The 15403-nt window shown below is 45.2% G+C and overlaps 1 protein-coding gene across 1 annotated transcript; it reads right to left on the reverse strand.

The window, feature by feature from the left end:
• Positions 1 to 6414: 6414 nt before the first annotated feature.
• SMIM28 (small integral membrane protein 28) lies at positions 6415 to 14100 on the reverse strand. Its single transcript, XM_054024023.1, has 2 exons — positions 13800 to 14100; positions 6415 to 7681 (listed from the first exon to the last, which is right to left on the reverse strand). Exons 1-2 carry the CDS (start codon positions 13908 to 13910, stop codon positions 7283 to 7285), a joined length of 510 nt encoding a protein of 169 aa, XP_053879998.1. The 5' UTR covers positions 13911 to 14100; the 3' UTR covers positions 6415 to 7282.
• Between the last annotated feature and the right edge of the window lie 1303 nt (positions 14101 to 15403).

Genomic DNA, 15403 nt, shown 5'->3' on the forward strand with positions numbered 1-15403 from the left:
ATGGGCATTAAAGGAAAAAAGATACATCCTGTGCTCTTAAGAACAACCAAGGAGACAAAGTACTGTAGTAATGATTTGCATACTGGGATGTCTTGTTTGACTTTCTGAGTATTACAGGCCTGTGTTCTTGTTTTGCCCTGGTATTTTATTTTTGACAACAAACTCTGTATTTATTAGAACTGGAGCTGAGTGAATAGTGCAGGAAAATACATTTATTTTAACCATTTCACACTCTCTCTTTATTCACTTCCCACAAACATTCATGGAAAAGGTTCCGATTTTATTTACACAAATGTGAATGGGAAAACTCTCTCTCCCTCCCCCAACCCCTCTGCAAGTACTTCTCTGAACCTCTTGAGAGAATCAAACCTCAAGATCCTTATTCACCCCCCTTTTCCTGTTTTTACTGAAGCTATGATCATCCAGTCAAGGAAGAGAAATGATACCATGTGACCAATCACATAGTTGACTCCTGAATAGTCCTGAATAGCAAGTAGCCATAACTCACAGCAGACCCTTTCAAAGCATTCCATAGGCTGAAACTCATTCACATTGAACAATGAGTAAATTAATGATCTGGAGGATGGCGTGGACTGCACTCTCAGCAAGTTTGCAGATGACACTAAACTGGGAGGAGTGGTAGATACGCTGGAGGGTAGGGATAGGATATAGAGGGACCTAGACAAATTAGAGGATTGGGCCAAAAGAAACCTGATGAGGTTCAACAAGGACAAGTGCAGAGTCCTGCATTTAGGATGGAAGAATCCAATTCACTCTTACAGACTAGGGACCGAATGGCTAGGAAGCAGTTCTACAGAAAAAGACCTAGGAGTTACAGTGGATGAGAAGCTGGATATGAGTCAACAGTGTGCCCTTGTTGCCAAGAAGGCTAATGGCATTTTGGGCTGTATAAGTAGGGGCATTGCCAGCAGATCGAGGGACGTGATCGTTCCCCTCTATTCGACATTGGTGAGGCCTCATCTGGAGTACTATGTCCAGTTTTGGGCCCCACACTACAAGAAGGATGTGGAAAAATTGGAAAGAGTCCAGCAGAGGGCAACAAAAATGATTAGGGGTCTGGAGCACATGACTTATGAGAAGAGGCTGAGGGAACTGGACTTGTTTAGTCTGCAGAAGAAGAATGAGGGGGCATTTGATAGCTGCTTTCAACTACCTGAAAGGGAACCAGTTCCAAAGAGGATGGATCTAGACTGTTCTCAGTGGTACCTGATGACAGAACAAGGAGTAATGGTCTCAAGTTGCAGTGCGGGAGGTTTAGGTTGGATACTAGGAAAAACTTTTTTACTAGGAGGGTGGTGAAGCACTGGATTGGGTTACCTAGGGAGGTGGTGGAATCTCCTTCCTTAGAGGTTTTTAAGGTCAGGCTTGATAAAGCCCTGACTGGGATGATTTAGTTGGGAATTGGTCCTGCTTTGATCAGGGGGTTGGACTAGGTGACCTCCTGAGGTCCCTTCGAACCCTGATATTCTATGATTCTATAAACATACACGTTCATAGGAATTGCAGCCTGTTCATGGATAATTTGTGAACAGAAAAGGGACTCCATTCAATTAATGGTTTTCAATAAATTGCTCCCCCAATTCTTACTGTCATAATAACAATTTTACCTAGAGTTGGGTTTAAAAAAAATTGTGTGTTTAATGTTTTATCAAAATGTTTCATTTATTTTCAGTTTTTCCAAATTAAAACATTTTAATATTTCATTGTTTGGTCAGTTGAGTCGAATGATGGGATTCGGGGGCGGGGGGAGTGAATTTAAAAAAAAAAAAAACTACTTTTTGTGTGGAAAAACTCTGGTGTTGGGAGGAAAGGGTACTTGTCTAAGAAAAATGTGTTTTGTTTTGTTTTGAACAGCTCTGTCTTCAATCAGCATGGTAATAATGACCCTATAGACATAATCGCTTGGTGGTGGTTTTTCTTTAATCTTTGAAATCAAGGCTATAAATATTCATATTGGCAATTTGTTACAAACCAGATAATTTTTTTAAATGCATCCACTTAAACGTTGATGCCTTGAGGCCGCTCAGCAATAGTGAAAATTTAAAAGCCCTGTATCAGAAGCATAGTAGGAATTTTCACTTACAAAGGGACTCTCTGAACTGTGTTTAAAGTATAGCCAGTCACAGCTAGAGTACTAGTGAATATTCATGAGTTCGCTTGCAGCAAAGAATAGGTTCCAAAGCCAGCTCAGTGCACAAACCTAAAGCAATTTTATTTAAGAGTTTTTTTTTAGTTTATAAGCTCCTATGGTGCAAAGGAGATCTTCAGTCTAGCTCATTTGCTTTCTTATACCCAGAGTAACTAAACTTGCATTGCTTTTCAACTGTATGTATTACTGGAGATCAGGACTCTGCACATACTAGGGTTACCATATTTTGTGCCTCCAAATGGAGGACACTCCACGGGGCCCCGGCCCCGCCCCCAGCCCCGCCCCCACCCCAACTCCGCCCCCATTTAATTCGCGGGAAGCCTGAAGCAGGTAAGGGGGAGTGTGGGGGGGGGGGAGGAGGCGCGGCCCAGGCTGGCCCCCCGGCGGCGCCAGCCTGGGTCAGCTCGGGCCCTGGGGTGCCGGCCCCGGCCGACCACCCCCGGCCCGCCCAGCACTGCCGGCCCCCGGCGGCCCAGCGCACCTCCCCCCCCGCTATTGCGGACCGGCTCCCGGCCCCGCGGCCCAGCGCACCCCCCGGCGGCCCGGCCCCGCAACCCCGGACCGGCTCCCGGCTCCGCGACCCCGCGGCCCAGCGCACCCCCCCCGCTACCCCGGACCGGCCCGCGGCCCAGCGCACCCCCCCCGCTACCCCGCGCACCCCCGGCTCCCCACTCGGCTCCGCGGCCCGGCGCACCCCCCCGCTACCCCGGACCGGCTCCCCGCCCGGCCCCGCGGCCCGGCGCACCCCCCCCCGCTACCCCGGACCGGCTCCCCGCCGCCCGGCGCACCCCCCCCGCTACCCCGGACCGGCTCGCGGCCCCGGGCACCCCCGGCTCCCCGCCCAGCCCCGCGGCCCGGCGCACGCTACCCCGGACCGACTCCCCGCCCGGCCCCGTAGCCCGGCGCACCCCCCCGCTACCCCGGACCGGCTCCCCACCGCCCGGCGCACCCCCCCCCGCTACCCCGGACCGGCTCCCCACCGCCCGGCACACCCCCCCCCGCTACCCCGGCCCGGCTCCCTGCCCGGCCCCGCGGCCCGGCGCACCCCCCGCTACCCCGGCCCGGCACCGCGCCCCCGGCTCCCCGCCCGGCACCGCGCCCGGCCCGGCACCATGCCCCCGGCCCCGCGACCCCGGCCCGGCTCCGCACCGGCCCCGGCCAAAGAGGCCCCGGCCGAGCCCTCCATCCCTCCCTCCCGATTTTCCCGGACATGCCTGGCTTTTGGGGATTTCCCCCCGGATGGGGATTTGAACCCCCAAAAGCCGGACATGTCCGGGAAAATCCGGACGTATGGTAACCCTAGCACATACAAGACTTTGTGCAATGAAGCCTCCATGTGTAAAAGGGAAATAATACAGCACTTGCATGCCATTTATTTACTCCAGTTTGCATCTTTTGATTCTCAAAATAACCACATCCACATCACTATTTGCACTCTTGTTGGCAGCCTTAGTGGAGAGGCCAAGAAACAGAGATTGCCCTTCAAGCTTTAGGAGGCCTTTTTAATAACTGGGGCACCGCAGTTTGCACATTCTCCATGTAAGGACCAGCAAATGCTTATGCACATGTCATAGTCTTATTCAGAGCATCTAGCATCTTTTTGGAGAGCGAACTGTACATAATTATCTTTCAAATCACTATGAATTCACTTCCATAAATACTTCACATATCTGCTAAGACTCTAACTTTTAATGAGCTCCAAACTTCACCAAATTCAAACAAATGTGCATAAGTACTCTGCATATAGTGTATAATTAAATAACAATTTTACAGTAGTCTAGGGAGAAATTTGCAAAATTTTATAAAAACTTTCAAAAAACAAATTTCTATTTCTACATAAACTTTGGAAGTGGTGAACAGAAATGAATTTGGAATCATTGGATTTACTGATCAGTGGAGTTCTGAAAAACACGGCTTATCTGTATATTTATTACTTTACTGCATTGTCAGACACAAATCAACTGGATGAGCCTGAGTCATCAAACGTGACCTAAAATAAGTTTGCTTTAGTGATCTAACTGGTCAATAACCATTTAGCACTTAAAAATAAGTACCCGCCCACCAACAGGCTCAGACAGGTCATATGCTGAATTGATCTAATATAACTTCATATGATTCTAGAGATGTTAATTCACATTTGCGGTGGAGGTATTGATTTTGATTGGAATCCTAGTTTGGGGGTTTCTGGATTCAGGCCCATTATGACAAATCAATGTTAATTTACTTAGAATCCACACTTGATATTGAGTAGGCATAATATTAAAACGAAATTATAGGAAAATGAGACTTGATTTAAGGGGGACATTGAGGTGGCTTTAGGCATAACTTCAGCCAGGGACCAACTAAGATCTAAAGCAGACCCCACTATGTTGGGGTGGGGTGAGATATGCTAACTCTGAATAAAATACAAAAAGCATTCTGTGCAGGGAAAATAAACTGAATTCTGGATGTGCTCTTGTCACCACTGAAATTTGAACAAACGTCCATCTTTCAAATGTACATGGGATTACAAACAAATAGGAACCCCAAACTGTTTGTCCAAAGATGGATTTGAGAAAATAATCAGCAAGCAAGAGATTGACAATGACACTCCTCATCTCTTTGAAGAGGACAGCTGTGTAAATACCCTTCTGGGAGATAATTAGGGTGACCAGACAGCAAATGTGAAAAATCGGGACGGGGGTGGGAGGGTAATAGGAGCCTATATAAGAAAAAGACCCAAACATAGGGACTGTCCCTATAAAATCAGGACATCTGGTCACCTAGAGAGAACTGTCATGACAAGTCACCCTTAATCACGTGTAAAATCACTGGCAAATATAACTGGGCCAACTGGAAGTGAAACCTGAGACCAGAGGCTGGGTCTCTGACACTAGCGAGGTAAAGTAACCAGATAGAAACAGCTTTGTGGAGAGGCTGAGTTCTTTAGAGATGTTAACATGTTGCTACTTCATAGGGTTACCATACGTCCGGATTTTCCCGGACATGTCCAGCTTTTTGGGCCTGAAATCCCCAAAAGCCGAACATGTCCGAGAAAATAGGGACATGCGGGGGCCGGGGTTGGCCCGGGGCCGGCACCCCAGGGCCCAAGCCGAGCCAGGCTGGAGACGCCGGGGCCAGAGGGAGCCGCTCGGTTGGGGGGGCCAGACTGGGCCGCGCCTCCTCCCCCCAGCTTACCTGCTGCCTGCTTCAGGCTTCCCGCGAATCAAATGTTCACGGGAAGCAGGGGAGAGGGCAGAGTTGGGGCGGGGACTTCGGGGAAGGAGTGGAGTTGGGGCGTGGGCGGGGCTGGGGGCGGGGCCGGGGCCCTGTGGAGTGTCCTCTTTTTGGACACTCAAAATATGGTAACCCTACTACTTCAGTCAATTTAGTTAAAAGCAGACCTCTCTAGGGCCTTGGCTACACTGGTGCTGTACAGCGCTGCAACTTGCTGCGCTCAGGGGTGTGAAAACGCCCGCCCCCCCCCCCCCCCAGCGCTGCGAGTGCAGCGCTGTAAAGTGCCAGTGTAATCAGCGCCTGCAGCGCTGCACGTTGGCTCGCAGCGCTGCAAGCTATTCCCCTCGGAGAGGTGGAGTACTTGCAGCGCTGCGAGAGAGCTCTCGCAGTGCTGGCAGCGCAACTACACTCGTGCTTCACAGCGCTGCCGTGGCAGTGCTGCGAATTTCCAAGTGTAGCCAAGGCCTAGATCAATTTGATAATTTTAGGGCTAGAGAAGTATGCACACCTTACTCTCTCCTTGTACTGTGATTTCTCCTCTCATACATTTTGTTTTCACGGAGATCACTTTTTTTGAGGCCAATTCCCTGTTGGCTGCATTCTGTAAGGGAAATAACCTCTCTTATGTTGTTGTTGCTCACAGTAAGAGTGTCTGCATAATAACTCATTCATAGAAGGTTTTTATGAAGTCGTGTTATAATCCCTGAGCCCTGTCTACACAAGTGGCTTAGTGCTGTTGTAACCGCACAATTGATCAAAAATGGGTATTTCTCTTCCTCGACAGTGTGGAGATACATGTTACAAAGTAACAGGAATTGCGTTTTTTTTTTTTTTTTTTGTAAGCATTGTTAGACGGTTGCTGAGTAAACGCTATTGCATCCATATTTCCTCCAGTTCCTTGAATTCTACTTCTGTATCTAAACAGCTACATTTACATTTGTCTAGTGATCTAAGGGGAGATGGGTATTTGTTTGTTTGAAACACAAAATAGTTTTCTCACAGTTAATTTACTTTATTAATTTTTTTTTCTTCTAAATCTTTATACATCGCACCTCATGCCCAGCACTGAAAGCTTACAGGGTTTGATTTCTTTTTAAGCTTTAAATAAGAAAACAAAGTAAAACCATCAGCCCCACACAACTCATAGGACTGCACATCTGCTTATCAGCTGCATGAATCTCTGCTGTGCCACCAGTTGCCATGATGTCTGTTTCTATTTAACCCAAAATGGTTGAATCACGTCTGTTCCTTTCTGCTTATTACACTGAGTCTCATTGCTGCACTGAAAGGCAGACTGCAAAATCTTGATCATCTGTTTATAGGCCAGACACTGAGCGTAGTGGCGGTATTCACTGACAATACTTTGTAGGCCTCATTTCTTGTTCACTTTTCCTGAGATCTGTGTCATTACAGTACGTGAGTTTGTTAATACAGATACTTCAAATTAAGTTACTGAAATTACCAAAAACTCAATTTAAAAAAAAACAAACAGGAAGAGATTTCTGTGATAAAAGCCCTTTCAGTAATTGGCATATATCCAGCACAGTTTGCCTCCTTTCATAGCTGATAGCCCACATCCTAGATTCAGCTCTCTAACCTAAGTGAGTGCCCTTCAATTTAGTTCATATATGAGGTACATCAATCATTTTATCCCCACAATTCCTCCCATCCCACAACAACCTGGTATTTAGCTGTGTGTGTTGCTGTGAATTGAGGTTAGAAATGCTGAATCATTAAATGTGTTTAAAGTAATCCCATATCAACCCAAGCTCCTTCCTCCATTAATTTTGTTGTTTCCCCGTTGGAAAATTTTGTCACTAACGTTAATGACTAGTGATCTCCTGTTTATGCCTTGACGGGTTGCAAGCTTCAGCCAAAGGTGTTTCCTTAGGAAGTTTATTTACTGTTGGTTGGCCAGTGTGTACTCTCTTCATAAGGAGGCACTGGATCCTGAGAAAACTCAATGTGAGTCTCTCCCATAGGAGGTTTCATAGTGGCCTCCTCATATGATGGAGGCAAGCTTACAGTGAGGAAGGTGGCTTCAGGGAGCAGAGTGGAGTAGTGGAAATTCTGCTCACTGTTCCAGGGCAGCACTGAAAGGAAATCGGACACATCACGCTCAGGTAGGTGCTCTGGGAGATCAATACTGAAGATCTGCCCCTGGGGGCTGGGTCGACGGCAGCGGCGGTATAGGAAGAGCAGCAGGAATGCCAGGAAGAGCAGCATGGTGGCAGGCAGGATGATGCATAGAAATGGTTCTACGTCGTCTTTGGTTGAGCTGATCTGATGTCTGCTCTGTAATTAAAACAAATAAGAAACTTCTTTAACTTGTAATCTCTTCTTTATTTTTTTGCTCCCTTTTTACTTTAACTGTTGGATATATATACCTTCTCCTTCATTCACCAAATGCCTCTGCTTCTATTTATTGGTGATCCCCTATCTTCCATATTAACTGTTCTCAAACTATAGTCTGTAGAGCTCTCGCTGGTAGTCCACAAAATGAAACACTTTGAGAACCAAGGACTGGAAGGAATCAATGACGTATTGGTGGGAGGAGGGGATTAGAGGAAGAGCCCTCTCTGAAGTGGTCCACAGAAGGAAAAAGGTCAGACAGCCACTGCATGAAGCCCCTACCTTCAGTTTGAGCTATAACTTATCTTTAGGCCTGGAAGGATTATATTTTTATTGGTAAATGCAGAGTTCACCATACACACAGAAACTGATGAAAAAACATTTCCACTGATGATCAAAGCTTACAGACAGGCAAAGTAAGAAAAATGCTGCTTGAGAACTTATTAGAGTTTGATTTAAGGATATTTACTTTGTATATTTTGACATGATGTTGACAATTTGTGTGTTAACAGTTATAAAGCTTTAACTTTTTAAATCTCAGAATCTACTGTCATTAAATAATTGTCACTCGTCTATTGTCTGACCCTCACATAATTTCCCACAACTGCGTAAATATTTAAATTAAGAAAAATAAAATGCTTAAAACCAGTAATTTTACTCATGCACAAAAAATTAAATTAAAGATTGGGGGGAGGGGGAAATGCTTAAAAACAAACTATCTGTGGAAATATATATTATATTATAAAATAAAATTAAAAAAATATATACACACACAAAAAAATCAAATTCTGCCAAGCCGACACATCTCTTAGAAAGACATTCAATCATAATTTTAAGGCTTCAAGTGATGGAGAATTCACCAAAGCCACAGGTAAATTATTCCAATGGTTAGTTACCCTCATTGCTAAAAATCTGTGCCTTATTTCTAGTCTGAATTTGTCTAGCTTCAGCTTCCAATCATTGGCTTTTGTAGTACCTTTTTCTGCTAGATTAAAGGCCTATCTGCTATCAGAAATCTCTTCCCCAGGTGAGTACTTCTAGACTGTGATCAAGTCACCTCTTAACTTCTTTTCGATAAACTAAATAGATTGAGCTCCTTCAGACTCATTATAAAGCAGATTTTCCAGACCTCAGATCATTCATGTAGCTCTTCTGAACCCTTTCCAATATTTCAACGTCCTTTTTGAGGTCTGGACGTAGTGTTTCAGTAAGGGTCTCGGTAATTCCATATACAGAGGTAAAATCACCTCCCTACTCCTACTTGGCATTCCCCTGCCTATATATCCAAGAATTGTGTTTGCCCTTTTAGCCACAGCATTGCACTGGGCCCTCATGTTCAACTAGCTATGTACCATGACCCCTCCCCCTATATTATTCGGTTACCAATATGTAATCATCGAGAAGTAACAAGTCAGAAGAAAGTAAAATTAAATTTTGGTTCCCTCCAGCAAAATGGAGCATGTCAAGGAGGGGTCCAGCAGGGGCCGCAAGCAGATTTCAGGGAGGGCCGCCGAACAAGGCCGGCATTAGACTTGCTGGGGCCCAGGGCAAAAAGCTGAAGCCCTACCACAAGGGGCTGAAGCTAGGGTTGCCAGGCATCCAGTTTTCAACCAGAACGTCCTGTTGAAAAGGGACCTTGGTGGTTCTGGTCGGCACCACCAACCGGGTCGTTAAAAGTCGGGTCGGTGGTGCAGCAGGGTCTCGGGACCAAGGCAGGCTCCCTAGCTCCGCGTGGCTCCCGGAGGTGGCTACCAGGTCCTTGCGGCCCCTAGGCACATGGGCAGCCAGGGAGGCTCCGCTTGCTGCCCCCGCCCCTAGTGCCAGCTCTGCAGTTCCCATTGGCCGGGAACTGTGCCCAATGGGAGCTCTGGGGACGGCACCTGCTTCCTGGGAGCCATGGTGAGTGCTGCCAGACCCTGTACCTACGTTCCCTGTAAGCTGCACAGCTAGCTCTCAAGGGCCACACAGGCAGGGAGGGGAGGTGCCTCTCCTCTGGCCCAGGCCCGCCAGAGCTGCTGTGGAGAGGCACCTCTCGCCCAGCCCCAAGCTGCTGTGGCGAGAGACGGATGGGGGAGTGTTTTTTTTTTTTTTCTTTCTTTCTTCCCCTCCCCCCCCCCAGCCCCAGGGCAGCCTGTACCCCAAACCCCTCATTTCCATCCCCACCCCAGAGCCCGCACCCCAAGCCTCTGCCCCAGCCCTGTGCCCCCTCACACACCCCGAACCCCTCAGCCCCACCCCACCACATGAATTTTATGTGCACCAATATGAAGGTGATATGTCACACATCACCTCCATATTGGTGCACATAACAAAATTCATTCCGCACATGGAATGAATAAAAAATTAGAGGGAACACTGCCCTGCACCCAGGGCTGGCTCCAGGCATCAGCAAAGGAAGCAGGTGCTTGGGGCGGCCAAAGGAAAGGTGCGGCACCTCTGGGTCTTTGGTGGTGGGTCCCTCAGTCCCTTTTGGAGCGAAGGGCCCGCTGCTGAATTGCCGCTGAAGAATGAAGCAGCGCGGCTGAGCTGCCGCCGAAGTGCCGCAGATTGGGGCCTTCCTCCCCCCCCCCCCCGCTTTGCTGCTTGGGGCAGCAAAAAAGCTGGAGCTGGCCCTGCCTGCACCCCTGCCCCAGCTCGGAGTGCCCTCCCCCACCCCAAACCCCTCATCCCTGGCTGCACCCCCTACCCCAGCCTGGAGCCCCCTCCTGCACCCCAAATCCCTCATCCCTGGCCCCACCCCAGAGCCCTCACCCCCAGATGGGCCTGCACCCATCTCCCACACTCTGAACCCCTTGGCCCCAGCCCAGAGCCACCTCCTGCACCCAAATCCCTCAACCCCCTGAACCTCTGCCCCAGCCCGGAGGCTTCTCCCGCACCCTGAGTCCCTCATTTTTGGCCCCACCCAGAGCCCAGAACCCAGACCTCCCCCACATCCCTGTCCCAGTCCAGAGGCCTCTCCTGCACCCCAAACCCCTCCTCCTTGGCCCCTCCCTGGAACCCGACCTCTCCAGCCAGAACACATCTCTGCATTTGCTTTGCACAGATACAAATGACTCCCCAAGGGAAATATGTTGTGAAGAATCAGGTTCTAGGTAACTAATGCATTATTTGGATATTTTTATCAAAAGTATTTTTTATAAAGTGCATTATTAAGGCCAGTGCTGCAGTCCTCACTTGAGGCAAAATTCACATTACCTCTTTGTCTGGGATAGAGAAGATGAGATTATTTTGATATGCCACCTGCCAAACACTTTATATTATCTTTGTAAACACTAGAGAGGTTGATCCAAGAAACATTTAGCGTGAGTAAATTTCTTATAGGCATACCTGAATACTAAAAACCTGTCTCATGGAAAAGAGTATTACAGACTTTCTGTATTTTCCCCCTTCCCTTTAAATTATTTATGATTATTACTAAAGAAAGCTGCATGGTATAAAGACTGCGCTTCTTAAAGGGACAGACAAGTATTTAATGTAGATCTATTTGAAAAAGTTTTGAATGGAAATATTTTCATGCAATTAAACAAAAATCACCTTTTTAAAAATCTACTTTTTCCTCCGAAGTGCTGAGAAGCAAAATAGCAGAAATGTACAAGTACATGGGTACCACAAAATGAAACCGTCTAAAAACAAATAACATTAAGTTTCAGTGTCTAGATCAAGTGACATGGAAAAAGCAAACATGCACTGAGAAACTCCTTAAAATGGCATTTTCTGGACTCATTTGCTCCTGCTGCTTGCCCTTTATTTTATAGAGTCTAAGGCCTGAATGCTCTGATCATCTAGCCTGACCTCCCATATAATACACAAGACTTCCCAAACTAGAGCATATCTCTTAGGAAAACAGCCAATCTTGATTTATTATTTTTTTTAGAACTGCCGGTGAGGAAGGATCCACCATCACCCTTGGTAAAATGTTCTAATGATGCCGATAGCCTCTGTGTGTGATGACATAGTTAGTTGTGATATTATGATATCATAAACAAAGGATTATGACTTCGAGTGAGGAAGAAGCAACCGTAGCAGATGCACTTCTCTTCTTTTCATGAGAAATGGCCTTCGTAATAAAGGAGGGGAGAAGGTGAAACTAAGAAAATTGTGACACACACACTTAAAATATTAGAAGCTTCCATTGGCATCCACTGGTTTATAGCACTTTAAACATATTTAAAATGCTCACGTAATTTCATGTAACTTCCTGTGAATTTATTCTCTCTCCCTTAATTTATATTCTACTAGGAATTGAAAGAAAGGGTCAATTTTCAAACAACTGAGCACTGGGAAGGAACATAAGGAGTAAGCCTTTCATTACAAGTCAGCCTGTACATGCTGGGTATGTACAACTGCCAGCTTGCAGGTTACATGACCCTTGTCAGTTTGGATGGGCTTTTCACCCATATTAGTTGGTAAAGGAATGAAACATAGAGAACAGATGAGTTGTATGCCATTTCCATAAGGAGGAACTCCATTTTCAACTCTATTTAGATAAAATAAAACTTGTCGCTATCCACATACGGACTCATTGTAGATGATGACTTAATAGGGGAAGCAACAGAGGGTCCTGTTGCACCTTTAAGACTAACAGAAGTATTGGAGCATAAGCGTTCATGGGTGAATGCCCACTTCATCAGATGCAAGACTTAATACGGGAAGTTATGAGAAGGTGTGCTTCCTAGAATGATGTAGGGGCAGAAAGGAGATGCCTGGCTTCTTAGTTACTACTAAAATTATTATTTTAAATGCTGCTGCAATTTTATTGTATTGTTAATGATTTGTTAGGACACCCAGAGCCTTGGATAGTATATTTGAATTATTTTAAATCTAAATAGGAGAGGGACTGAATGATGAATTGAATATATTCATGTTTTTTTAAGGAGGCACAGGCGATAAACATGAACGTAAAATTTCCAAAGTGAGTTAGGAACATAAATCCTATCAGAAGTCATTGGGACTTGTGCTCCTAAACCACTTAGGCACATTTCAAAAATGTCCCCTTCATTTTTTTAATAGGTGTATCTTTTTTTTAAGTTTTCACAGCATTATTGAATCTTAAATTGATACAGGAAATATTCATTTGATGTGTATCTATATAAATATATAAACCATATTTTAATAGTAATTATCTGTCTATATAAACATTATTTTGTTGCAGAGTAACGTTAATCTCAATTTTCAAAGTTATTCCTATACCTGTTAGCATGGAAGCACAGCAGGAGCGAGTTTGTTTGTTGCAAAGAATTTATATTTTATTTTTCATCACAGGTCACTTCCTTTGAAAAAAGGACCTTAGTTTAATAGGAAGATCTTGTCATCTACTGTTGTTCTGGTAGTGCCACTAATGGGCTGGTTCTGTTTAATTTAATCTGGAATTAGTTACGATCTCAGGGCCATAAAAAACCCCACTTTCCTTATTTTATTTTGTTTCAGTGTGCTTGGTGTCTCGTTTGCTACAGCTTTCAATCTCATTCCTGGTGTAACTCTGCTCAAATCGGTGGATTTACACCAGGGTTAAATTTGCACCTTTGAAGCTGAGACTGCTTACATCCCAGGCAACAATAGAAAAGCAGGCTGTGTTTTCATCTCTGACAGACATTTCCCTTCCCCCACATCCCTACATATTTTCCCTCCACTAAGAAGTAATCATTGTACAGCTTAGAGAACAAGAGTTCATTGCTGAGTACTACTCACTCTAACAGCTGTAGAAGGGCTTCTAGGGATCAGATCCAAAGAGTGTGTGTGTATATTTAAAACAAAGGAAAGGAAGTATAAAATGTAGAATGCAGTATGCTCTTTGGAAAATGAAACTTCTTTTGCTGCTTATACCTGCAAGTTTTTCCTTCTTAAGTTTTAAAGCTTAAATATATTTGTGTTTTTGTAGGAGGAAAAACAAGCTAAATGCAATGAGGAAATGCATCAACTTTCTGTAATCAAATGCTATCTTTGTTTCCATTGGTATAAATCCTAGTGTCCCAACATCCAGTCATTACCATTGTCACGCACACCAAGGCGTTTCACAAAAAAAGCTAAAGAACATTCCCTAAAGAGAAGCCATGGTACTGACCTGCAACTGTGTTTCCAGAAGTGGCACACCTGGTTCACTAGTTAACCAGTCGTAGTTTCCCCTGTCAGCATGTCCAAATTTCCTCCAGCTGCTGCCTAAGAGCCACCTCATGCTTTCATTAACCTGATACTCAGTCTTAGTCCTTCCACCTTGCCTCACAGCTTTAAACAGTGCCCTCACCTCTTAGTCCAGACCCAGATGGGAGGCTCTCCGCTAATGATCCTTTATAAATTCTTCCCTGTTGATAGTGGTGAGGAGGCAAAAAGTGAAAAAACAACCAAATAGATCTCGGATGCTACTCTCAGTTCCAACTCAATCTCTCTGGATTTGCTTCAGTGGCCTACATTACCAGAAAAGCTGGCATCAGGTATCAGGGACGGGATAGCGTTCTGATTGGAGAGTTCCCTGCACTAGGATTATTAAAGAGGAATTTGCATGTGAATCTGTTACCACATGGTCCTGACTCTTTGTGGATAAATAACTTTCTAAATTTAGATATCTAATTAACATCATTTTGGGGTGTTTTAAAGAGTTCCCATGCCTAGAGAGAAAGTTCCGTGCACCTTGTAAGAAGGGGGGAGAGGGGGAATCCAAGCCAAATTTTCTCTTTACCTTTGCTGGAACACACAGTAAACAGTGAGCAGTTTCTGGGTAGAGAGGCAAGGACATAAGGCTGAATGCTCTGATGAATTATTTAGGAGCATTAGAATGTAGATGTTAATGATAAATCCAGTGAGCGATCTTTGCCAGCAAAGCCTTTGGTCACTGAGAATATGATTACTTTTAATAATAATAACAAATCTGATAATTGCTTAATTCTGCCCTTGTTTACTCCTTTTTAGACTGAAATCAGTTTAGTTTAAAAAAAAAAAAAAATCCTGACAATGTGTATTCACATCTCATTGAGGTGATATTTAGCTAGAGATGGGTGGAGGGAAGACTATTTTTTGGAAAAGTGGGCAGGTTATTTTTTCATTCTGAATAGAAGGAGGGACTGTTAATAATTGCTCCTGCAGTTGCATGTACTTTCAGTAACCTGAAAGGTTGGGTTGTGCAGGCAAGAAGGAACATGGCTTAGAGGTGGGAACACAGGTCTGGGTGGCAGGATTTCTGCCTTTTTATTCCCTGCTCTGACACAGACTTACATTTTTCTTCTCTAACACTTTAAAAAGACTTAGAGCCTGATTATCCAGTAAAAGGCAATGGGAGCTGTGGGTACTCAACCCAGCTGAAAATCCGGCTCATACAATAAGGTATAAATACATACACACAGTTTAAGGGACTTGTGTGTGTGTGTGTATATATATATATATATATATTTCACAAAAAGAAGTCATAAAAGAACATTATTGAGGTTGCAAAGTCAAACACTGAAAATTTAGGAAATGCCAGTATTATGGTTGCTTGTGCAAGCTTAAATTAGTCCCCTCATGCCTATGCGTTACAATAGTCTTTCATTTCAGGACCCCTGTCTCATTCATTGCACAGACTGACCTTGCTCTGGTGATGAATCGGGGTTCTGTAGTGAGGGAAACTGTTTGCAGGACCCTTTGTCGTTTTGTTGGAGAAGTTTGGAAGGCATGTAATGAACGAGGCAGGGGGTT

The sequence above is a fragment of the Malaclemys terrapin genome, chromosome 3 (genome assembly GCF_027887155.1).
Source record: "Malaclemys terrapin pileata isolate rMalTer1 chromosome 3, rMalTer1.hap1, whole genome shotgun sequence".
NCBI classification, from domain to species: Eukaryota; Metazoa; Chordata; order Testudines; family Emydidae; genus Malaclemys; species Malaclemys terrapin.

What these genes read in the sequence shown, in the direction of transcription:
- SMIM28 (XM_054024023.1), bottom strand. Translation starts at nt 13,910, where the DNA reads ATGAGGTGGCTCTTAGGCAGCAGCTGGAGGAAATTTGGACATGCTGAC. An exon ending in TTCTGGAAACACAGTTGCAG is followed by an intron (nt 7,682 to 13,799) that starts GTCAGTACCATG and finishes TTTTAATTACAG; the next exon opens with AGCAGACATCAGATCAGCTC.